This window comes from Chiloscyllium plagiosum, unplaced genomic scaffold (genome assembly GCF_037043375.1).
Source record: "Chiloscyllium plagiosum isolate Xiang-an unplaced genomic scaffold, Cpla_swu_hap1 HiC_scaffold_53X, whole genome shotgun sequence".
NCBI classification, from domain to species: Eukaryota; Metazoa; Chordata; class Chondrichthyes; order Orectolobiformes; family Hemiscylliidae; genus Chiloscyllium; species Chiloscyllium plagiosum.
In genome coordinates, this window is record NW_028270191.1 from 14961957 (window position 1) to 14987773 (window position 25817).

At 42.9% G+C, this 25817-nt stretch overlaps 2 protein-coding genes across 3 annotated transcripts in view; one reads left to right on the top strand and one right to left on the bottom strand.

The window, feature by feature from the left end:
• Positions 1-25817, bottom strand: part of cers5 (ceramide synthase 5) — a 109992-nt gene that overhangs the window by 54517 nt on the left and 29658 nt on the right. For both annotated transcript variants that reach the window (XM_043682000.2, XM_043681999.2), the window contains exons 2-4: positions 22903-23008; positions 15286-15416; positions 10078-10135 (exon numbers count right to left, since the gene is read on the bottom strand). In XM_043682000.2, coding sequence (XP_043537935.1) covers positions 10078-10135; positions 15286-15416; positions 22903-23008 — 295 coding nt within the window. The remainder of the gene's footprint in view (positions 1-10077; positions 10136-15285; positions 15417-22902; positions 23009-25817) is intronic.
• On the top strand, positions 4721-5236 carry LOC122543416 (required for excision 1-B domain-containing protein-like). The gene has a single exon (XM_043682129.2). It carries the CDS (start codon positions 4778-4780, stop codon positions 5234-5236), a length of 459 nt encoding a protein of 152 aa, XP_043538064.2. The 5' UTR covers positions 4721-4777.

Here is a 25817-nt window from a genome sequence, read left to right on the forward strand (position 1 = left end):
AGAGGCAGAAATCAGGAGGCTGGAAAGTGAAGGAATCATCAACCCAATCCAGTTAGTGGAACGGCCAGCACTGGTTGTATCAATTGTGAAGCTCGACGGGTTGGTTCGCCTTTGTAGGGATTTTAAACAAACGGTAAACTGCTTTTCACAACTGGATAAATACCCAATCCATTGCATATAGAGGATTCATACACAAAGCTGATAGAGGGTTGTCCTTCACAAAACTGGACAGGAGCCATGCGTACCTGCAATTGTGGTTAGATGAGGATTCCCAGAAGTATGCTACAAATAATAACCGTAAGGATTTGTACCAATATACGAGACTGCCTTTTGACGTATCGTCAGCCTGTGCCGTTTTCCAGTGGACAAGGTCTACCCCAGGTCACCATTTATCTGGATGATGTGCTAATAATAGCAAGATCAATAAGGAGCACTTGTGGAACTTGGACATAGTCTTTAGATATTTCTCCAAGGCGGGCATATGCCTTAGAAGGGAAAAATGTGTGTTCCAGGCACCCTAAGTGATCTACATGGGCTGCAGAATTGAAAAAGACCAGGTTACAGCCATTGGAAGATAAAGGGAGGGTGATCAAAGGGACCCCTGCTCCCATGTCTGTACTGGAGCTTAGGTCGGTGAATTATTACAGAAAATTCATACTTTACCTGGTTTATATCATTTGCATAAATTCCTAATAACAAAAAAAAAAGGGCGAGCCTTGGAAATGCTAGAGTAGCCAAGCTACAGCTTTCAGGCAAGTGAAGAAACAGCTATCATGCTCTAAGGTGTTGGCACATTAAGATCCCAAGTGAGGTCTGGTATTGACATGCAATGCCTCCCTGCATGGCATTGGGATAGTATCAGCTCATAGGTGGGCCAACAGAGTGGAACGCCCAATAGCGTATGCATCCAGGACTTTGGCTAATGCAGACCTTAAATATGCCCAAATTGCCAAACATTCCTTTTTTTGATCATATTTGGAGTCAGGAAGTTCCAACAATACCTGTACGGATGTAAATTTGTAATAATAGACCACGCACCCCTGCTAGGTCTATTTAAAGAGGCAAGGCAATGTCACCCACAGCTTCAGGTCAAATTCAGCAGTGGGCTTTAAGACTAAATGTACATAATAATAAGTTGAAACACCATCCAGGAGGCCAAGTAGCAAACGTGATTACACCAAGCCACCTCTCACTGGCAGATACATCACCAGTGGTACTGCTACTGGAACAGTCCAATGGTTTTAAATTTTTTGGACACACAGTCACAGCTGACAATATCAGACCTTGGACGCAGCAAGATCCAGTCCTGGCAAAACTGAAAATGGTGATAGTGATGGGGAATTGTAAAGGGCAGTCACAAACAGAACTGAAACTTGTTGTGGTTCTGTTCGCCGAGCTGGAAATTTGTTGCAAACGTTTCGTCCCCTGTCGAGGTGACATCCTCAGTGCTTGGGAGCCTCCTGTGAAGCGCTTCTGTGGTGTTTCCTCTGGCATTTATAGTGGCCTGTCTCTGCCGCTTCCGGTTGTCAGTTTCAGCTGTCCGCTGTAGTGGCCTGTATATTGGGTCCAGGTCGATGTGTTTGTTGATGGAGTTTGTGGAGGAGTGCCATGCTTCTAGGAATTCCCTGGCTGTTCCTTGTTTGGCTTGCCCTATAATGGTAGTGTTGTCCCAGTCGAATTCATGTTGCTTGTCGTCTGCGTGGGTGGCTACTAAGGATAGCTGATCGTGGCGTTTCACTACCAGGGACACCATCACACAAACTGGCTAAAGAACTACAGCAGAAACTGAAACACCTGATCAGCGGATCCAGACACTATACAGTCAACACAGGAATTCTTGGACATCATCAGAAATATACACATAGACAAGGAAGAAACTATGGTCTCATTCGACGTAACGCCACTGTTCACCTCTATTGACAAAACCCTAGCCAGAGAAACAATAGCCAACCTGCTGGACATACAGAACAGAAAACAGGACGTTGAACCTATCAACAAAGACTGCATACTTAAACTACTGGACTTGTGCTTCACAACACACTTCACATTCAACAACCAGATATACGAACAAAATCAACGGAACACCCATGGGCTCACCGATCTCTGGACTCATAGCATAAGCAGTAATGCAAAGGTTAGAACTAAGTCTTACCACAAATTCAACCCAAACTCTGGGTCAGATATGTTGATGACACCTTTGTAATCATTAAAAACACAGAAATAGAGAAAACACACCGGATCATCAACACCACACTCACAGGAATCCGATTCACGAGAGAAGAAGGATAACTAACTCCCATTCCTAGACGTGATGGTACAGAGAACACCGAACGAAGAATTCACCACAAAGGTATACAGGAAAGCCACACACACAGACCAAGTCCTGAACTATGAAAGCAACCACCCCAACACATACAAAAGAAGTTGCATCAAGACACTATTCAAAAGGGCCACAACACACTGCAGCACACCAGAACTGCAAAAAGAGGAAGAGGAACACCTTTACAAGGTATTCGCCAAAAACGGATACCCGCGCAATTTCATCAACAGATGCCTAAGAGAAAGACAACAGAATGAGGACATGCCGCAACCCAAAGGACTAGCCACATTACCATACATCAGGAGCATTTCAGAACTGAGACAGACTACTGCGACCACTAGGACTTATAACAGCACACAAACCAACAGCCACCCTCAGACAACAACTCACCAGAACGAAGGACCCGATACCCAGCATGAGCAAAACTAATGTAATGTAGTGTACAAAATCCCATGCAAGGACTGCACAAAACACTATATAGGACAAACAGGAAGACAGCTAACGATCCGCATCCATGAACATCAACTAGCCACGAAACGCCACGACCAGCTATCCTTAGTAGCCACACACGCAGACGACAAGCAACGTGAATTCGACTGGGACAACACTACCATTATAGGGCAAGCCAAACAAAGAACAGCCAGGGAATTCCTAGAAGCATGGCACTCATCCACAAACTCCATCAACAAACACATCAACCTGGACCCAATATACCGGCCACTACAGCGGACAGCTGAAACTGACAGCCGGAAGCGGCAGAGACAGGCCACTATAAATGCTGGAGGAAACACCACAGAAGCGCTTCACAGGAGGCTCCCAAGCACTGAGGATGTCACCTAGACAGGGGATGAAACGTTTCCAACAAAAATTTCCAGCTCGGTGAACAGAACCACAACAACGAGCACCCGAACTACAAATCTTCACCCAAAGAATTGAAACTTTTTTGGACACAGACCAGATCACAGTACAGGATGACACATGATTATGGGAGCAAGAGTGATTGTCCTGAGCAAAGGTCGCTGCCAGATACTGGCTGAACACCACCGGGGTCATCCAGGGGTATCCAAAATGAAGACGTTGACAAGACGTTATGTCTGGTAGCCAGGACTGAATGAAGCCATAGCCGCATTGATGGGGATAGTGCCCAGGGTGCCAAACACAAAAATAACTGGTAGCAGCTCCCCCACATCATGGACTTTATGTTCAGTCACTGTAGTCACCCACTCAATGTCACTGAACGCGCAGAGTTCATTTGTCAAACACGGGAAAGATGATAGAAAAACTGTGTGCATCGTTTGCAATATACAGATTCCCAGAAGTGCTGGTCACAGATAACAGGCCATCATTTAGAATTAGAGAATTCCCTAAAGTCGAATGGTATTCAGCGTACAAGGACAGCTCCATGCCATCCATCAACCGTTTGTCTGAAAGAAAGTGCAGTCCAAACTTTGAAGGCTGGCTAAAAGAAACAGCCTACAGCTTTACTAGATACCAAACTATCCCAGTTCCTATTTGATTAGCAACTCTACTAGAGGTATAACAATGCTCTGGATGCAAGAGGTGAGCGACTGTGCACCACAGGCAGAGTTGGAGAAACTCGAACCGGTGCAGGAGGAACCACAAGGAGAAATAAAAAAGAACAGGCCTATGTCCTCTGACTCAGAGGGGGAAGGATGTGGGTGATTGTAATGAGAACAGCCAGATGGACCTCAGAATAGGAGTTCCCTAATTACAGCTATTAATCTGGTCCAATCAGGGAGCCCTAGCTGACAGACAAGAACAACAGTTTGGGCGCAGCAGGGAGTGGAGTGCATTATTTCTCCCTCCAACTCTATTTTGATTTAGTCCCTACCCTCCCCTTCACTGTTTTGATCACACAGCACTGCCCTTTGATGTGAAGGGCAGTGCTTGTCACTGGCCACCCGGGTGTTTTCCTATCTTCCTGGTGGTGGAAATTGAATAAAGATTGGTGCACTTTGTGTCTTCCACTGTGTCTCACACCTGCACACACACACCATGGGTGCTGGGGATAAAATAAGCACTACCGCACTTAGGTGGTAGTGTGGGGGTTGAATTATTAAAAAAAGAACAGTTTGGTCACTGGCCACTTGAGTGTTTGCCTATTGTGAGTGTAAAAAAAAAAAAAAAACGAACAACAGTTTGCTCCCTCCAACTCTATTTTGATTTAGTCCCTACCCTCCCCCTCACTGTTTTGATCACACAGCACTGCCCTCTGATGTGAAGGGCAGTGTTTGTCACTGGCCACCCGGGTGTTTTCCTATCTTCCCGGTGGTGGAATTTGAATAAAGATTCGTGCACTGTGTCTTTCACTGAAAAAAAAATAAAGAACAACAGTTTGCCTGCAGTAACGCAGCCTGGCCTGAGTTGTTGCTGTCGCAGGAGGACCAGGCGGCTGACAGGAGCAAGTCCCTGAGCCAGTCGCGCTCTGGATGGAGGATGATTGCAAATGGACTGAATACACTGGTGCGGACCCTTTATGCATTACAGGAGGAGCGTGTTGAAGCTTATCGGCTTTTTGATCTAGGACATCAGGCGTATCTCCGCTCTGCTCCCAACTATAACTTTATCAAATACCGGCAGCTGGTGCACGAAATCACCCAGGCATTTAACCGGATCTCCAAGGAAGTGATTCAGCTCAAGGACCGGTTTCATGAGGAGTATGATCACCCAGATCTCTCTGAGCACATCACGAGAGTTCAGGAACGGGAACAGGAAAAGCTAGAATTGACAACCAGGCGACAACTTGCCAAGCAGAATATGTTGGACCATCCAGGCAATGAGACCTACCAGGAGGAGGCCCGAGAACTGAAGCAGATTAGGAAAACCATTGAGGCAATTAATGAGGTTCTTCAGGACTTCAAATATGATTCAGAGGAGATCAAAGCCAGCGGATAGATTTGTTCTCACCAGTGTTGTTGATCTGTTAGAGACCTCGGCATCATTAAGGTCCCACAAACAACATCTCCTGAAGCTGGAGCTTCTGCTCTTCACCACATGCACTGTCACCAAATCAGCCCAGATAATTCCTTGCTGCCTAGGTGCAGGAAAGGAACAAAGATCTTTGGAACAATTTCCCCTTTCTCCAGAGGAACCGGATTCATTCCATGCATCCCAAGATTCAGCAAGGACTCAGCGCAGACCCTAAGCCTGGAATTACTGAATGTCATTTGCACTCCCTGTTGACTCACTGTGTAAACTGTTCAGAGAAATAAATGACTGTGCTTCTTGTCAAAAAAAAAACGTACAACAGTTTACAGCCTGGACGGAATTTCACATTGGCCCCAAGGTCCCGTACTTCCCGCGGGAGCCTGTGCCCCACAACCTGAGCCGCCTCCGGAATTTTAATTTTGTTCCCTTCCAGGGGGTAAAAAGGAGGGCCCTGTATAGACTGCTGCTGCACACCGTCCACCTCTTCTCCCTCATCCACCGTCCGGACACGCCTTGGCATGCCCATTTGCCACCGGGTGGTGGGGATCCCCAGTGGAGGGCTCTCTACACAGGAATCCTCCCCCTTTCTCTCGGGGATCTGGGGTGGAGGGTGCTGCACGCAGCAGTCCCCTGCAACCGCAGATTGCGGTGGTTCACGGACTCCCAGCCCAACTGCTTGTTCTGTGGCGCTGTGGAGTCCGTGGACCATGTATATTGGGTGTGGGCGTTTGCACTCCCTTTTTGATTTTCTGAAAAACCTCCTCCTCTGCTTTTGGTTGCACTTCAGTCCCACGTTCCTGATCTTCGGGCACCCGGTACGGAGGAGGGAGGGCAGGTCTGAAGACCTCCTCGTGGGTCTGCTCCTGGGCCTGGTCAAACTGGCCATCAACAGGTCGAGGCAGCGGGCCGTGGAGGGGGCCGTTAGGGCCGACTGCCTGCCCCTCTTCTGCGGTTACGTTAGGGCCCGGGTGTCCTTGGAGAAGGAGCACGCGGTGTCGACCAACACCCTGGAGTTGTTCATGGAGAGGCGGGCGCCACAGGGAGTGGAGTGCATCATTTCTCCCTCCAACTCTATTTTGATTTAGTCCCTACCCTCCCCTTCACTGTTTGATCACACAGCACTGCCCTTTGATGTGAAGGGCAGTGTTTGTCACTGGCCACCGGGTGTTTTCCTATCTTCCTGGTGGTGGAATTTGAATAAAGATTCATACACCTTGTGTCTCTCACTGTGTATCACACCTGCACACACACCATGGGTGCTGGGGAAAAATAAGCACTACCGCACTTAGGTGGTAGTGTGGGGGTTAATAAAGGGGAAAAAAAAAACAGGAATATATCACTGGCCACTCAGGTGTAAAAAAAAAGTATCTTTATTTATATTCCACCACCAGGAAGAAAGGAAGATTTGCACACTTCTTGTTCTTCACCGTGTCTGACACCTGCACACACATGACATGGGTGCTGGGGAAAAATAAGCACTACCGCTGTTAGGCAGTGGTATAGGGGAAGATTTTGAAAAAAATAGAAAAAAAAACAGGAGTGTCAGAGGTTCTGTTCACTCAGAGGTGCCTCTGAAGGAGCTGGAACAATGGTAAAAGACTCTTCATTTTGAGAGAGAGGGGACTGACCTCTGAACTGCCTGGACCATATAGTCAGTATGTTATTACTGCTGTTGGGTTTCCTACTAAGGAGGAGTTTTCTCTTTTTCTCTCCCCCTTGTTTCAGGTAGACTTTTAAAAATGTTTTGGTTTTTTTTGGGTTAACAAAAAAGAACAGGAGTGTCAGCGGTTCTGTTCACAGAGCTGGATCAGTGTCAAGGACTCTCCACATGTAAATAAAGGGCGATTTAGAACATAGAACAGTACAGTACAGCACAGAACAGGCCCTTCACTCCACGATGTTGTGCCAACCACTGATCCTCATGTATGCACCCTCAAATTTCTGTGACCATATGCATGTCCAGCAGTCTCTTAAATGTCCCCAATGCCCTTGCTTCCACAACTGCTGCTGGCAGCACATTCCATGCTCTCTCAACTCTGTGTAAAGAACCCGCCTCTGACATCCCCTCTATACTTTCCTCCAACCAGCTTAAAACTATCATCCCTCGTGTTAGCCATTTCTGCCCTGGGAAATAGTCTCTGGCTATCGACTCTATCTATGCCTCTCATTATCTTGTATACCTCAATTAGGTCCCCTCTTCTCCTCCTTTTCTCCAATGAAAAAAGTCTGGAGCTCAGTCAACCTCTCTTCATAAGATAAGCCCTCCAGTCCAGGTAGCATTCTGGTAAACCTCCTCTGAACCCTCTCCAAAGCATCCACATCTTTCCTATAATAGGGCAACCAGAACTGGATGCAGTATTCCAAGTGCCGTGTTACCAAAGTTTTATAGAGTTGCAACAAGATCTCACGACTCAAACTCAATCCCTCTGTTAATGAAAGCCAAAACACTATGCTTTCTTAACAACCCTGTCCACTTGGGTGGCCATTTTAAGGGATCTATGTACCTGCACCCTAAGATCCCTCTGTTCCTCCACACCGCCAAGAATCCTATCCTTAATCCTGTACTCAGCTTTCAAATTCAACCTTCCAAAATGCATCACCTCGCATTTATCCAGGCTGAACTCCATCTGCCATTTCTCAGCTCAGCTCTGCATCCTGTCAACGTCCCGCTTCAACGTACAACAGCCCTCTATACGGTCAACGACACCTCCAACCTTTGTGTCGTCTGCAAACTTGCTGACCCATCCTTCAATGCCCTCATCCAAGTCATTAATAAAAATTACAAACAGTCGAGGCCCAAGGACAGAGCCCTGTGGAACACCACTCACCACGGACTTCCAGGCAGAATATTTTCCTTCTACTATCACTCGCTGTCTTCTGTTGGCCAGCCAATTCTGTATCCAGACAGCTAAGTTCCCCTGTATCCCATTCCTCCTGACCTTCTCAATGAGCCTACCATGGGGCACCTTATCAAATTTGGTGACGGGATACCAGCCTCTGTAGAGGGGTGTGTAGGTGGGGTCTTTAGGTTTGTTTTTCATTCATTCAATGTTTTTCTACACAAACCCAATTGGCACAGACAGCAAGGCACACTGTGCTCGCAGCAGGAAGCCCATTAGAAACAGCTGCCCATGGGAACTACATTGGCAGTCATGTATACACTGCTGGGCAGGATAACGCAGCCATAAAGAGTGACTAAAATGTATTTGCACTATAGTGTAAATGTAGGAGGAGAATAAAGTACTAGTGAATATTTATGTGGAAAGATTAGACAGGCTTGGATTGTATTCACTAGGAATTTAGAAGATGGAGAGGTGACTTGATTGAAACACACAAGATCCTGAGAGATCTGGACAGGGCAAATGTGGGGAGGATGGTTGTGGGAGAATCTAGAAGTAGGGGTTACGGTTTCTAAAAATGGGTCAGGCATTTAAGACAGAACTTCCCCCTTTGCCTTTTGAGGATGAGCGTCTTGACATTCTTTATATTAAAAAAAACAGAGGTGGGTAGATTCTTGATAAGCAAGAGATGGAAAACTAATTGGGTTTGCAAGAATATGGAGTAATTAGAGCAGTCATGATCTTATTAAATGGCGGAGCAGGCACGAGGGACTCTTGTTCCGGATTCATCTGTTAAAACATCTCTCGCGGTTTTGAAATGCAGCACCCCGGGTCATGGGATGTGGACTTTACCCCACAACCTTCCACACATTTGAGTTTTATGATTCTAGCCATGATATAGTAGACTGGTATGAAGTGTAAGCCAATAAACCTTGATAGAGGAGGCATTTTAAACACGCAGAAACAACTGCCATAAAACGTTGGGAGTCATTTAGTTCAAAGAACTGAAAGATAACCAGCTCCAACCCTAAAATTTTTTTAAAATGTGAGTTTTATTAAAAAAGGAGAAAAAGGAATAACTTAAAATGCAACAAACAACTGTACTTGCTCTTTTTAGGCACCATACCCTAAGAGGGCATTAGTAACAGTGGACTGAAAAGCAGGGATGTGACCCCCTGCAACATAAGCGCTCTGGATATAAACTGTACTATTCAAACATGATAGAAGCTGGCAGTTTGTCACTGCATCACCACAGTTCCCATCAAGTGCTCCCTTGAACAACTTCATTTGACACTTATTAAAATGCTTCTTGCCCAGTTTAAACTATGTTTTGGCCTTGGTTGAGTGTTAGTGCCCCCTACTCATTTAGGATGTCATCGAGTCAAACCACACTCAAAAACATTAATATCTTGACAAACATTCCAAACACTAAGCTGAAATTCTGCTTTCCTCTCAGGTGCAGGTAAAAGATCCTCTTACACTAGTCAATCGGCAGAGGAGCTCCCTAATTGTCCTGACCGCAGAAACTACATCATTATACAAAGATTCTTTGTTGGAGAGAGTTTGCTGTGTGTAAACTGGTCATCATCTTTCCCAATGTCTCAGGTGATGAAACTTCACACATTTCACTGGCTGTTCTGACGTAGTGATAGATGCAAGATTTTTCTTTACTTTGATTGGCAAGTAAACAGTACACATCTTCCACCACTCCCCCTCAACTATATCTGCAAAGCATAAGTAAATTTACTCTATTAGAGTTACATTGGTAAGCAACAGAACACAATCGTAACTTATTGCAGAATGCCCCCTATACTGCACATCAGTAACTTTGTCGGACCATTGCTCCTCTAAGGAGGATATCCTATGATTCTTTTTCTTTTAATCAAGATTAAAAAATTAAAAAATGTTTTCTTCCCTTTGGGGCAGGGTGGTGCAGATTTATAGACACACACACATAACAGCACTTACCTTCCATAGAAATCTCACTCCATAGAAGAATATATAGAAATAAAATACAAGTCTCCACCTGCAAACACAAAACACTTGAAATCAGAAAATGAGGGGGTGGGGGCTTTATCCCCATCAAGTCTAAAAAAAAAAAGGAGCTCACGTTGACCAATCTGGACTCCAAAAAATTTCTTTTTTTAAAAATAAAAAAAGGTTTTCAAAGAGAGGGAGGAGAGAGAGAAAAAAAAACTTTTCCCCTACCCTAATCTACTCCTTGCATGATAAGAACTTCACAAGAACAGCCCAGAAATTTGGTCAGTTTGCTTCAGCCTTTGCTCTTGTGCCTCATAGATCAGTTATGTTCAAATGACTCCTCAGGTGAAGGGCCTTTGGCCACAAGCCTCCCAGATTAAAATATATAGCTGGGGCTCAACCATTGGGGAAAATACTTGGAGAAAAACAGCAAAGCTTAGTTTATTCTTCCAGAACAAGTGGGCACGCAGCATAAATCTTTCTATATTGCAGGCCACCAACAAAAAGTCCGTTAATACAGAAGCTTTTAATGCTAGTCTTTAACCAGTCACACAGCCAGTGTTGTTAACAACTGAAGTGACTATTAGGAGTCATTCATCAGCATCCCTCAGTGCTGCAATTACTTCATGATCACGTACTTTGCAGCTTTCCTATCCCTGTAATCTACAAGCACTCAAGTGCATCTATTCCACATTTGTAATCCACAATGAACACTGCAGAGTGGGCCTAATTCACAAATAGCTCAAACATGCATGTGAATTACATTAAAAGGCTTCACACCCTCGAAAATTTCTACTTGGAGTTTAAGCAAAGTCAAAAAAGGCAGACTTGAAGACTCCAAACACTGATGATTCATGGGTGGAGGGAGGCATTTACGCAGTCCAACAATAAAAAAAAAGGGAGCTAAATTAACAAATCACCTAGGCAAAAGCAAAATACAATTGGATGCTAGATAATGTAAATAGGCTCATTTTTGATTTTTAAAAATGTAAAGCACCTTGGTTTACTGCCTCTCACTGTGGAGGTGAATTTAGGTGTTTGGAATGCAAAGTTCAGCTGCCATTCAGGGAGGCAAGCGTTGTGTTTGTATAAAAATTAACTGGCAAATAAAAATGCCAAACCACTTCAGTGTTGACCTCACTTTAAAGAGCGCAAGTGAACACATCTGAATATTAGCCTGCCTTTAAAAGATCCCTATCATTCCCTGGACATTTACTGCTCTAGTATTTGCAGAAGAGACAATCCGAACATTTTCCTATCAATTTGTAAATGATCAGTCTCTCGCCACAACGTTATAAAAGTAGCAATACAATCAGCAAAATAAGCTGTTCGATTCTGCAGAGACTCATGACCTGTTTAGTGAAATTACTTTTTTTTTTTGAAGACTGGTGTCTTTTTTTAAACTGAATACAGATTGCATATTTCAAGAATGACAAGAACATCCCAGATTCTGTGAATTAAATGAAGCAGCCTTTGGCACAGTATGCTGAACACTGATCAGGACGCGTGAATTCCCACACACACGAAAAAGGTAAAAGCAGAGGGGACACATCCTGGAGAGGACAAGGCTATTCTGTTAAAAGCGCAAAACTTCATCTACAAATAATACAAAAATCAGGACATTCTGTTTCTTAGGAGGAAAGAACGAGATCACAAAACAGTACCTGCTGCGGTTCTCTGCCCAGAACCTTAGACAACTTCCTAGAGTGCTGCTTCATAAGGTCCCTGCAAATCTGTGAGCATTTCTAAACAAATAACTTCACATTTAAAAAAAAAAGTGTTTGACTTTCGAAGCGCTACAAAACTCAACAGGTTAACAGCAAGGTCAATCCACTATCCCATTACAGTCTCATATTCCCCTCAACAGCTCTCAACACCATATTGGGGAAGTGCAACATACACTGTTAAGGGTAACACTTGGACACGAAGAGAAATGGTTTCCCTGGACAGATTAGACCACAAACCCCAATAGAATTTATCTGGGACAGCCCACATCAAATACAACTCCAAAAACCAATGACAAGAACTGGTACAGCATTTCAGAGCTGGCCAGGATCCCAGAAACACAGCGAGAAATTAAACAAGCAATGAAGATTTGTGTTGGTCAATGTCTTAGTAGACAGTGCAGCAAGTGAAGTTTGCAATGGTCTCTCAATTATCAGTAATGTGTTTATATTCTACCCCAGAACTTAGATATTTTTATCCTCTTCTAAACCAAATGAAAGTGAAAAACTCAAAATTATCTGATTGCAGACAGGCGACAGTAAAAGTCATTTGCTGAGCGTGAATTTGTGCTCTCACCACATGCTCGTCTGTTGATCAAGGAAAGCACAGGAAGTTGGGAAGTTCCTTTCAGAAAGCCTTGGACTACCATAGAAAACACTGGGCCACAAACTCAATTCTTTCCATCTTTCATGGGGCTATTACCTTTTTCCATTGGAGTACAGCTCAGTGGGTGCCCAAGTGGCCTAAAATCAAGGCCACTGATTTATGCAACAAGCAAATCAAATCCATTCCCTTGTGGGTTTGGCTACTCTTGGTGGTTGGGGGGGGGGGGGAATCCAATCTCGATGGATTACAAATTGGGGCCATTGGTTTACAGTGACTGAGTAAGCAAATTCCCAATGTTTTTGACATGAACCTCCAGGATTTCCAGTGACATTTTGGAAATCACACTGCCCACTTCTGTGCATCCAATAAATCAGTGGTCTTGGTCATTCTTTGCATGAGTTGAGGCAGCAAGCACCAGCAGGCTATCGTGACTAGAGAGAGGACATGAATCCAAACTGCAGCCTATATGCAACCACAGCCACACACAGGAATAGGTGTTGAACAGCAATTCAGGAGCGGTACCCTAGTTAATTTCATTCTCCCTGCAAAGCACAGATAACACAGGTAATTACACTCTATCAATCACAACTCTGATTCAGATCAGGAAAAACAATCCTAAGATTTTCCATTTTGAGACAGATACAGACTGCTGTTTGACCTCCAAAATTATTATTGTTCAGTTTGTGATCAAATCAATGGGCTCCAAAATAAAGCTCCACAGCAGCGAGAATACCAGACTATCAAAGTTCAAGAATCCCACTTCCAGGGGCTACAATTGCAGGTAGCAATATGAAAAAGCTGAACACAAAGGAACAACAACATTTGGTTTGTGGCTCTGTAAGGCTCATGGCAGTCCAAGACTTTCCCCAAAAGAATGCTGCACTTTCTCTTCCTCACTTTTCTGGTCTATAATCAGCAACTACATTGATAAGAGTAACTTGATAATACTCACAGGTTTCCCTCACTCACCCATTAGCGCAGTTTTTTGCTGTTTCCTCCCTGCACCCAGACAAATGGGAGGATACAATGGCACAAGCTACACTCTGGATTCACCCTCCATTTTTACAGGAGGACGGGAGGTGGGAACAGAGAAGAAACTGTCAGTCAGTCTGCTTCCAGACATCAAACACTTTTCAGTAGAAGAGATGCAGGATTTCAGTTCTGTAGGGACACCTTTTTTTTTAAAGAAAAAGTTCCCTTGGGAGCAGAAAACAGGAAGGAGAGGAGAGATTTGATGGAGGTGTTAAAAACCCAGAAGGCTATTGACAGAGCAAGTTAAAAGAGAAACTGTTGCCACTAGCCAGGCAGTTAGTAACCAGAGGACACAGATTTAAAAAAGGTAACTAGCAAAAGTGCAGCATTGTGAAGAAATGTTTCTTTTCCATCAACATAGCAAGTTATTATCTGGAGCAGACTACCTGAAAGGGCGGTGCTAGTAGATTCAGAAAGTCAGGAGTCAGAAAGTCAGTGACGACTCAGAAGAATTTGCAAGGCTATAGAGAGAGACTGACTAGGGAAGCAAGACTAATTGGATAATTCTCAAAAGTCAAAAAAAGTTGGTACAGGAACTGTGGGCTGAAAGGCCTCCTCTTGTGCCATGTGACAAATGTTAAACTTATCAAATCAAACTAAAGGGACAGAGCTATACTGATATTGATTAGCAAGAATACATTTGCTCCAAAAAACAACTCTTGCTATTAAATATGGGCAAAACCACTCCTGAACAAGACAGTGCAAACAAAAATAAAATAGAGTGGGCCATACAGGATTCTGAACTTGGTGCTAGTGGCATACAAAGGTCTTGCAGGAGGAAATTAGGTCATTTTCACCAAAACTAATAAGCAAACTATAAATGCCCATGGTAGTATTGTTGCCATTCATGCTGTGCCGCCATTGCCGCTCATGCTCTGCCGCCTTTGCTATTTGTGCTTTTTGCCACTGCTGTTCTAAACTCAGCTGTCATGGCCATTCATGCTGTGCCGCCACTGCCCTAACTCATCAGCCATTGGCGCCTGGGCTCTGCTACCATTCTTGCCCAGCATTTGGCACTGTCAATGTCACTGCTGCTTGTGTCATTATTTCCTGTCCAGCAGATTGAAAAGCTTACGCAAGAGTTGGCAGTATTAGGAGCATTAAAATATCAAGACAAGACAACTGCCAAACACTTATGACGACTACATTTTCGCTCACTCGCGGTCATTTCAACCATTGGGGTCAAGCCTACAAAATGATTCCTTGTGCAATTAATCAAAAAAGAAAAAAAATTTCACTTGTTCAGTCACCGTAAACCAGTTGCCCCAATTATGGGCCAACTCCATTCCAATTTCTGGATGTAGGTGTGGTGGAAGATTATACATTAAAAAGAAACATACAAAATAATAAATGTGCATCACATGCCAACAACATCCACTATTCTTTTAGAGAAATCTTGGAAATAATCTGGATGTTCTAAGGAAAGAATATTAGGAAAGGCACCACCATTTCATTTGCATCTTCATCCTTCAATTGGTGGCTTTCTTTTGCAAAGCCTACAATGCAGATCTTTTCAGAAGTAGTTTGGGAAGGAAATCAGAAGCACAAATTGCATAGACTTTTATTTTCCCCCCCCCAGGTAAAGTACTAACTAGCACAGTTAAAGGAGGACAGAACAAAGGGTTTACATGAAGATTATCAGTTGTCTACAAGACTTGTTTTCAGAAATGCATGAATGCTCACCCGTATGAACCGAAACTGCAATTACAGTAGCAGGAATATCGCACAATAGGCCTTAACTAAGTTTAATGGAATTCAATTGAAGACTCAACAACAGTTAAGAGAGAGGGGGGGGGGGGGGGAAGAAAAAAAAAAAGAGAAAAAAAGGCGTACATGCTCTCACAAAATTTTGTGAGGGTACTTGGTTTATCTTGATTCCTTCGATGTCGAAACCAACGCTGAATTTTGCGGACATCCCAGTCAAGCTGTTTTGACAGGCCTTCAAGTCTTTTCTCATCAGGAGACTGAGAGGAAGGAAAGAAAGAGAGAAAAGAAAGAAAGAAAGAGAATACATTAGCATGAATTTAAGGTTTGCAGACACCGCTCCAGCGATAACTGACAACGTTCAAAAACGTACGGCATGGTGTGATGTGGGACGCAATTTTGTTTTACTAGAGGACATAAAAGCGGAATTGAAACATTAAAAAAAAATGCAGTGTTCAGGATATTTAAGGACAAGGGATGCCAAAAATATTGCTTTCTCTACCCCACCCCCAAAATAAAATGCTCAAATCTAGGTGAAGTAACTTAATAAGACCATAAGACATAGGAGTGGAAGTAAGGCCATTCAGCCCATCAAGTCCACTCCACCATTCAATCATGGCTGATGGGCATTTCAACTCCACTTACCCGCATTCTCCCCGTAGCCCTTAATTCCTTGTTACATCAAGAATTTATCAATCTCTGCCTTGAAGACATTTAGCATCCCGGCCTCCACTGCACTCTGCGGCAATGAATTCCACAGGCCCACTACTCTCTGGCTGAAGAAATGTCTCCGCATTTCTGTTCTGAATTTACCCCCTCTAATAGTCAGAGACCTTCATAAAACTCAAATAGAGATGCGCTGAACAGGTTAAAAAAACTTCACTGCATATCATGATCCATCAGAATTAACTTGCACCAATATTCAGTTTTACAAAAGTCTTTGACATAACATTGTTAAACGATACAGACAACAGACTCAAGACCTTTCTATCCAAAAGGCTAGTGTAAACAAAACCAGAAAAGAAGACACTCAGTATTGTTCCCTAAAAGGATGACTACAGGGTTCAGTGGAACTCTGTGTTTACTTAGATTAGCATACAGGACTAGCCGCCTTCCTAAAGCAAGGAAGTGAGAGGGGAACCAAGGTGATTAAAAAAAGGGATGCATGAATTGCAGTTGATATTTTATTGTAAAGCTTCATCAGACATTACTTTTCTTTGGAGTTTAACTAGAAACATACATTGTTCAATCATTTTAAAGTGGACAGCACATTTGGCTGCTATGCATCAATAGACAGTATCAAAGAGGTATTGGAAAAGATGACAATTTTTTAAAATCAATATTGTGAACCCATATGGTGAGCTTTTCCTCAGTGCAATACATTGGCTTGTGTTAGGGGGCTGCTGTATGGAGTAGCAGGTGAGTTTAAGGGTAAAGGGGAAGGTTCACCCCTACGCTCCAGATGGTACTGCCTGTGCTCAGGCAGCTTCACAGTCATTGGCAGCTCTGATATAATGCCCAAGGTGCCTTGTCTTCAAAACTAAACCAAGACAGCAAGCATTAGCAAACTAAATCAATTGGATAGGGCATTAAAACAGAACCAGATATAGTCCTCCCTACAAAACTCAGTGAGCAGAAATCCCAACTCATTTCTTTTCCCTCTCTGGCACCCATCGTGTGCCAAACTAAATTAGTGACCTGTGCCAAGAATACCCAAGAGATCAAACATGTAGCATCCCTAAATTGATACAAACTCACCAGCACACACCAGTTGATACATTTCCCCAAGGCGTGGGAGAGCAAACACAAACTTTTTGAAAGTCAGCAAACAGGTGGCATGAGAAATGAGCTTAGTTAAAAGTGCATCACTAAAAGTGAAGTGCGAGAGGGATTAAAACTGTGGTGACAGGAAATTTTCTTGAACAGAAATGTTATGGGGGTGGAAGCAAGTAAACAGTAGATCATGCATGTTATAGGATTCTAGCAGTACAAAGAGAATGGCTGCTATCTATCCCCCAAATGTAAAAATGGAACAACTTGGACTAGTTGCTGTTTTAATGCACCCAATTCCACTTGGGCCAAATGCCAAAGCATTGGCAATCATGCATTTCTCAGAATGTGCACGGAGTGGAGTTGTCAAAGGGGAAAAATAGACAGAAGCTGTTGCAGAGTGGGCAGCACAAAATGACAGAAAGGAGACGGTTAATGTAGATGCTACTCTACATATGTCACATTAGATCAAAGTCTGCTCCAGCACTTTACTCAATAGCCGTATGGATCACAGTGTACGGCTACAGTTATGGTTATGGCTATAAGCAAGAACTCATTTAATAATGCAGCCAGGAGGTACAAGAGAGTCATTTTAGCAGAGTTTGATTAGATCTGGTAGCAGTGGCACAGAGGCCTCTGGGTCAATAAACTGTTCCCAGACTGAATTATTGGTGGCAATGATATGCCCCAGAGCTCATCACTATGTCCTACTGCTTTTTTATCTAATTTGGCGTACCTTCTGAAATGGCACTTACCATTTACTTGGAGTGGCCAGGTGCTCTGGTTTTGTACTACAAAACCTCCCAGCTGCCCCAACCCATTTAACACAGGGCTCCTGTGGTTAATTGTAATAGCACCACAGCTGTTCTAGTTGATAAACATGCTTAGCATGCTCCAGGGACCTTCCTAAATCCAATAGCTAAGGAGATGACCATCTCAGATACTCAAAGCTCTTCAGGAAGTAGTTGTGCTACATTGTGGCCCCTTGAAAATGTTCCTAGTTTCACAGATAAAGACTTCAATCACCATTTCTAAAAAGGTCTTTTGCTGTCAAAACTCCTTATACTGCAAACAGCACAAAAGGCCATACATGATATCCTAAAGATGCCGGTGTAGACATATACCAGAGTTCAAAAGTCAGAAGACATCCAGATCTCTACCCAATCTTTACCAGATGTTGCAACAATTCCCACCCACCTGTCACTCCAACACGCTGACGTAAACTTAGGTGGTGAACTTTGTGCAAGTCCCTGTCACCGAGCCAAGTCAAATCAAAAATCTAGGTTTCCCCTTCAGAGCACATGTGCTGCAGAGTCTGAGCAGGCCTCCTTTTAGAAAATAGATAAAATGGAGGCTCTGTTTACCCTCTTTGGTGGATGTAAAAGGTCCCAAAGCACTATTGTAACAACAGGGAAACTCTCCCAGTGGTCTGGCTAATATTCATCCTTCATCAAATGCCTCTAGTGATTACTGTATTGCAACTTGTAAAATCTTGCTGTGTGCAAGTGCACTTCTTACATCACAGTGACTACAGTTGAAAAGGACTTCATTTGCTGAGGTGAAGAAAGGTGCTCTATACATAAAGATGCTTTCTTTCTTTCCACTTGCTCAGCCCCGAAGCCTCAAAACTTAAAAGTACTAACTTTTGTGAGTTTAATCATGGCTTTACTCTTTCGCATCTGTGCAAGTGTCCTCCAGCCCAAATGACCTATCCTCAAATTCCGGCTTCTTCTAAATCTTTCACACCCTTCACGCTGACAACAGTGACCATGCTTTCAGCCACATCGGCCTCACACAAGAGGGAGTGTCTCCTCCTTACCACTCTTGAAAGTCCAACTTAAAACTCATTTCTTTGACTGAGCTTGTGGTCTCTTCTACCAATCCTTTCTTTGGCTCAGCATCCATTTGCCTTAATATACCCCTGAAGCTGCTCAAAATTTTTTTTGCAGAGGAGGCGCTGTATAAATACAAAAGGATTGCTATTGAAAAATGCAAGACAGCGAGGAGAGATTGGGGTTGCATATTTAGTTTTGGATTACTCTGGCAAAGAGCAGTCACTGATATTAGGGGCCATATGGCCTCCTCCTAATTGTACAGAAGATTGCAAAGCAAGACAAGTTAAACAAAAACAAAAGCCTGATTGTAAGCTTTAGATCAGCTTTATATTGCTAAAACATCAAATGAACGAACAAAACAAAAAACAAAAAAACAGGATTTTAAAACTTCAATGCATTAACAAAAGGGCTTTTAGGAACAATTTCAAAATGTTATTAATGCACCATTTTCTGAAGATCCAAGCTTTAAAGTTAATTGAAATTTTCCTCCTCCTTACTGCTGTCCTCCAACACCCACCCCTCCTCCCCAAGACATAGCTGTAATGACTTGATCAAACTAATTTACCATCCAGAGAGTTTCTGACAGACTCCACTAGAATAATCCACAATACAAGATTGAGTCACTCTGCCAGCTCTCCCATTTAGGATTGCTGCTAAGGAGCGATTTACAGCAGCTACTTTACTACATTTTCCCATTTATGAAATGGTGCTTTTATTGTGGAGAGTCAATAAGCTAACTGTTTATGTAGGAGTCAAGATCAGGTTTTATTGGTCTTGATTGCCAATGCTTAGTGAAATCTTTTATCCACACAATTGACCATTTAGAGCATCTGCAGATGTGTTTCTGCACTTCAAAAAGGTTCTAGAGCTTTTAAATTAAACCAAAACACCCCAAACGTGTACAAATAGGACCAATGCTAGCTTAACCACAACAGCTATACAGCTGTTCAGATAGTCAGGGGCGATCTACCTAGGCAGAGGTCATGGGATTAATTGTCTTTAATTCATCATGGGACAGCACCAGAGAAACAGCTTATACAGTCCTTGATGAGATGGTGGGGAGTTGCCTTTCTGAGCCTCTGTAACTTATGAGGTGCAGGTAGACCCACAGGGCTGTTAGGGAGAGAGCACCAGAATTTTTGACCTAGTGAGAAGGAATGCAAAATATGGAAATGCAATGACAAGCTTTGTAATTTCTGCACCACCCATGAAAATAGAAATCCTAATAATAGGTTTTTCAGATCCTCGCCATCACTATTGTGGCATACAGGAGTTCATCACCACACACTTAAATATACTGACAAATGATTTCAACCAACCACTGACCAGCAACAAGATCACATGCAAATGCAGATGATCGTCATCCTAGTTCATGTACCTACAGAAGTAAAAAAGACCTCCATTTCCCAATGATCCTCAACTCCAAAATTTTTAAACAATTTGTGGTTTATCACTGATAACCAACATGCAATGATAAGGAGGAATTAGGAAGGTAAATAGTATACTGGCCTCTCAAGGTGATGAGAGTACAAGAGTAAAGGATTACTGGAATTGTATCAAGGTTTCATGAGGCTACATTCTGTGCGCGCAGTTTTGGTGGTCTTACCAAAAGGAAGAATATTCTTACCATAAAAGGGAATGCAACAAAAGATCACCAGACTAGGATGACAGGATTGCTCTTGGGAGGAGAGACTGAGGAAATTGAGGAAACTGGGCCTGCATTGGTTAGGTGAATCTCCCGTTGAATCTCAAAATTCTTACAGGGCCTGACAAGGTAAGTGCAGCACAAGTGCTTCCCCCAGCATTTTTTTGGTGCATTGTGGCAGGTCTAGAGCCAGAGGACAAACTCTCTCAATAGACCATTTGGGACGGAGGGGATGAGGAAGTTCTTTTAGGGGAGGTGGGATGGAGATTTGGCGATTCTTCAGAATGCCCAACACCAGTCTCAGGGGCATTTCAATGATCACTCACCTTCCACCCAGTCAGCTCCTCCAGGAAGCAAAATAGTCTCAGTTGTAAAAGCACACCTGGGACAGCACAAGGCTGCATAAAGGTGCGAATATAAACAAATTATTTCAATCTACTAGCTGTTGGAATTATTGTAATAGAGAAAATTTAAAATTTTCATTTTAATAATGCCACACATTTAATTCACAAAAACATGCTTTTAATACAGGTGCAATAGCCAAATGGATATCTTCACGCTGCTGTTAAATAGAATGGAAACTGTATTAACACTTTTACCATATGGGAGCACAGTGTGCTGCAGGTACACAACTACTGCCTGGGGAGTGGCATCACCAGGCCAGATCTCTAGCAAGCCAACAGCAGCACAACCCCCACTTCGGAGATCATTTTCTTATAGGATTCAAGAGTCTGACCCTTCGTCGAGAGCAAATATGAGTGTGCGAGAGAAGAATAAAAAGGTCACAGGCCTTTCTGAAGTGACTGCTCACTTTTTAAAAGAATTAGAAATTCTAAACAAAATGGTTAAAGGATATCTGCTGCACAGAATGAGAAGCAGACCCGAAAACCAAATCTACACACATGGACCTCCAACTCTCCATTCTATACAGTCCTCCCCTATGACTGGGGCAATTTATCCCAGTCCAAGCCCCTCAGCAAATTCTTTCTATAAAGCACTCCACTAGTATTTGAAGACATCCAGAAAATATAGCACAAGGTCAGCACATGCCACGTTCAATTTGTCATCAGGGCACATCAGCTAAGCTAGACCACAACACTGCTAAGAAGGGGTTCACTCCTGCACAGGGGAGAGGAGACACAGGAATAAAAGCCTGCAGCAGTGAAAACAACCCTATGTTTTTCAAATCCATCTGTTGGTTGTTGACTATTAAAGTCATCTGATACTGAAGTGCAAACTACATTTTGCTGGGCCAGCTACAGGCCACAACCCTGAGCAGTCTAGCACACCAAAGCTAAATCATTTCAGTACTATTCTGAAATACTTAGTTGTGACAGGCTTGGCTTGTTTGAGATTTATGGGGCCTCAAAGTTTGGAAAGGATATAACATTGTTGCCCAATGGATAGATCTTAAAAGAGAAGATCAAGATTGATTGATAGTCACGGCTTAAAAAGGCATGGACAAAATAAAACCCAAACAAGGCTTCATGTTAGACACTTACACAGGTCAGAATTTGCAATACTTGCAGATCTCCTGCGATGTTATATTGCAAAACAGGAATTTTAGGCCATCTATCACACAATGTATTGTTCTGCTGCCAAGGGTGGAGTTAGCTTGTCTCTTTAAAGTCACACAATCTATTTGCTGTAAGTAACTTCAATTAAAATGGATGATTGTGTTACTGAGAAGTTTCAACTTTGCGAATCCCCTGCTCTAAGAGCAGCAGAGAGTATTTAGGTTCAAATAAAAAAAAAGACTTATTATCAAAAAGATGTGTCCTTTTGGATATTTGTTCTGTTGGGACTTGTAGCTATGTTATGAATAATACCTGAGTCAATGACGTATAAGTGCAATGGGTTAAAAATTCTGTGTCTAGTTCATTTATGTAGATAGAAAGATTTAGTATCATTAAAAAGAGGAAAGCAGGATGGAAAAAACATCAAATATTTGGGAAGTCAGTACAAAACAGCAACTAAGGCACTGTCATTTAATATAACTTCTTTTAACACTGACCAGCCTCGGAGTAAACAAACAGAGAATACTGGAGAAACTCAGGTCTGACAATATCTGTGGGGAGAGAAGCAGAGTTAACATTTTGACTTCTTCAGATCCAAAATGGTGTTGAAAAATTCTTATTTAAAAAAAAACAAGCAGGTACTGCGTGTTGAATAAGTGTTGGCGTAAAAAATTCCAACACATTTCAGTTCTAAACTGTCATATTGGACTTGAAAAGTTAACACTGTTTTTTCGCCACAGATGCTACCAGACCTGCTGAGCTTTTCCAGCAATCTTTGTTTCAAATTTCCAGCACCCTCAATATTTTGCTATAATTTGTAAAAGGTGTACAGAATGCTGCTCTACCCAGTCAGGGAGTTGGGCTGTTATACAAGACTGGTTTGGGGGTGGATACCCAGTCAGCCTCAGTTGCAGAAAACATGCACTTTCTGGTAAAAACAAAAGAAAGGTGAGTGAAGCTCCAGGACCATAGCACTCACCTTAGTAATTGATGTAAAGACTTTTTCTAGGATAGCATTGGGCTGTGCTCTGCGTGGTCCATTTGCTTGGATTCGAAGGCTCAGGGCACATGGTTTGGCAATGAACCTGGTTTGTTTAAAAAAAAAAACAAAACATTTCAGTTTCACCCCAAGCTTATTCAAATTGGTAAAGTTACTTACAAGTGGGAAGTAACTACCATACAATGCAAGTGCTGGGCAGTGACCAACTCTAAGAAGACAGAATTCAACCACCACCCCTCGATATAGTATAAATATAGTGACAACAAGAGGTCAGAGGCTAGGAAAATGGTCATTTCCTGACTCCTCACAGGTTGGTCCACCATCAATAAGGCATAAAGTTAGGAATGTGATGGATGACTCCCTGCTTGCCTGGTTAGTATAGCTCCAACAACACTCAAGAAGCAACACATTGAAGACAAAGGAATCCATTTGACTGTTTGTGGATGAGGTACCCCTCCCTCTATCTACAAGATGCACTGCAGAAATTCATCAAGGTTTCTTAGACAGCACATTCCAAATCCATGGCCACTTCCAACCAATGAGGTGGTGCCAGTGTTGGACTGGGCTGGACAAGGTCAGATGTCACATGACACCAGGTTATAGTCCAACAGGTTTATTTGAAATCACAAGCTTTTGGAGTGCTGCTCCTTCATTAGGCGAAGTAGTGTTAGCTGACGAAGGAGTAGCACTCCAAAAGCTTGTTATTTCAAATAAACCTGTTGGACTATAACCTGGTGTCATGTGACATCTGACCATTTCCAACCAATAAAAGCAGAATGTGATCTCAACAATGGCTACACTCCTAAAAATTCACAGCACAAAATCAAGCCATTTGGCTTAAAATGGTAGCAAGCTACACATTCTCCTCACTTTCTAGGAAAGAAACTTTCTCTTGAATTCCTGATAATCACCAACAAATACAACATACTTTTGGCCCTCAATTCTGAGCTTTCCCACAACCTACTGCAACAAGGTAGAACCAGTACAACAGTGCCTACACCATCAGCTTAATTTGAATTCCCAGAGACAGGTATTCAAGCTGGGCTCCTGCCTTTAAGCTTTCCTTCCCCTTGTGGCAGAACCAGATCCTGGTTTCTGTAGATTAACAAAACTGCCAAATGAATGGGGGAGTTGGGCATACAAAAACTAGGAGCCAACTCAACACGAGCTCCCTGGAATCCAAATCCCAAAAATCTCTCCACATAAAAGCATCTTCAAACACAAATAGCAGAGTTGGTTTTAGTAATTTTGTATTTGTGGAATGCAGAATCTATGGGGTTGTGTATCAAAAGAACTCTGTATAGTATGGATCTGGGTCCCAGTCCAGAGACGAATGGGAACGACCACCTAGTCCATCACTCTTTCAAAACTGGATACAGTCCAATTGAAGGCGAAAGCACTTTTTAAGACAATTCATCAAGGGGCCTTTGACAGCACCTTCCAAACCCATCATCACTTCCTTCAGAGGAGGACAAGGGCAGCAGATACGTGGTCAGTACCCCTTCAAGCTACTCACCCATCATCCTGACTTGGAAATATAATCATCCCAGAACTCCCTCCAGAACAGCGCTGTGGGTCTACCTACAGCATATGGACTGCAGTGGTTCACATTAGTGGTGAGCTCAAGGACAATAAGGGATAAGTACATTTTATGAAACAAGTTTTTATTAAAAAGGGTGAGCTTCACAGTTTTAATTGACCCCTTTCACATTCACTCAAAAGATCTTTTCTCCCCCCAACAGAAGCTTAAAAATTAGTTTCCACAATCCTGAAATGTTGCAGCACAAAACAGGCCATTTATTCTATCAGCACTTTGTTTTCCGCCCCAACAAGCCACCTAGTCTAATCCCAACTCTCCTGCTCACTGTGTGCCCTTTTATAGCTATCACACCTGGGAATACACTACAAAACAAAATTTCTCAACAGGGGTGAGTGGAAATTCAGTTTTTTTTTCCCCCCAATAATTTACAGACATTATGAATTCAATGTAGATTGTAGACGAAAGCCAGTGGTTATGTTACAGAAACTATTTTTCTATAACTATCCCATTGACTAGTGTTCTGAAGAAGGGTCACTTGACCTGAAACAGTAACTCTGATTTCTCTCCACAGATGCTGCCAGGCCTGCTGAGCTTTTTCAGCAATTTCTGTTTGTATTTCATCAAAAAAAGTTACCTGGTTGTAACCTTAATCGCAAAAGATCTCAGTCAGATCACCACTCAACCATCTCAATTGTTGAAATGAAAGCTTCAAGTTGTCAAGCTACATCCAAAACTCCAGCTGCAGCGAGGCCCTCTAAGCCCAACATGGAGCCTTTGCTTTTGCATCCCATGCTTCTAAATATGAATCCAGAGATGACATTCATTGCATTACTGACCGATTTACAGCTGTCACTTTTGAATTGTCTACCAGTGCATCAAAAACAGACCCTCTGCTCTTCAGTTGTATTTTAGGTTGTTCAGCAGGCTATGCCCATTCAAAGCAGGGTGGGTTGCAGCATTGTTTTTAAACACAGTCCAGTGACTTCTACTGCAATGTGTGCGCCCATCCTGTGGAATAGCTACTTCAGCTAGGTATTATAGGAGGGTAGCCAGCACCCACCAAACAGCTATCATTCCTCAGGTATTGCAAAGATGACAGAATAAATGTGCCATAGCTAATATTTAGAAATACAACAGCCAAAACAATGTAGGATTTGCAGCGTCATAACAAGAGGAACAGCTTTCCACAGAAACGCACAGGTTCACATGTTTCACAACACTACATGACTGAAATGACAAACTCCAATTTCAATTGACAGGGTTGAGCTGCTGGAGGGCAAGGATCAGCTTGACAGGAGGCCATGTGCAATGGTGGGGGCTGGGAGGTAGTTTCCAAACGTTGCTGTACAACAAT

What these genes read in the sequence shown, in the direction of transcription:
- LOC122543416 (XM_043682129.2), top strand. Translation starts at nt 4,778, where the DNA reads ATGATTGCAAATGGACTGAATACACTGGTGCGGACCCTTTATGCATTA.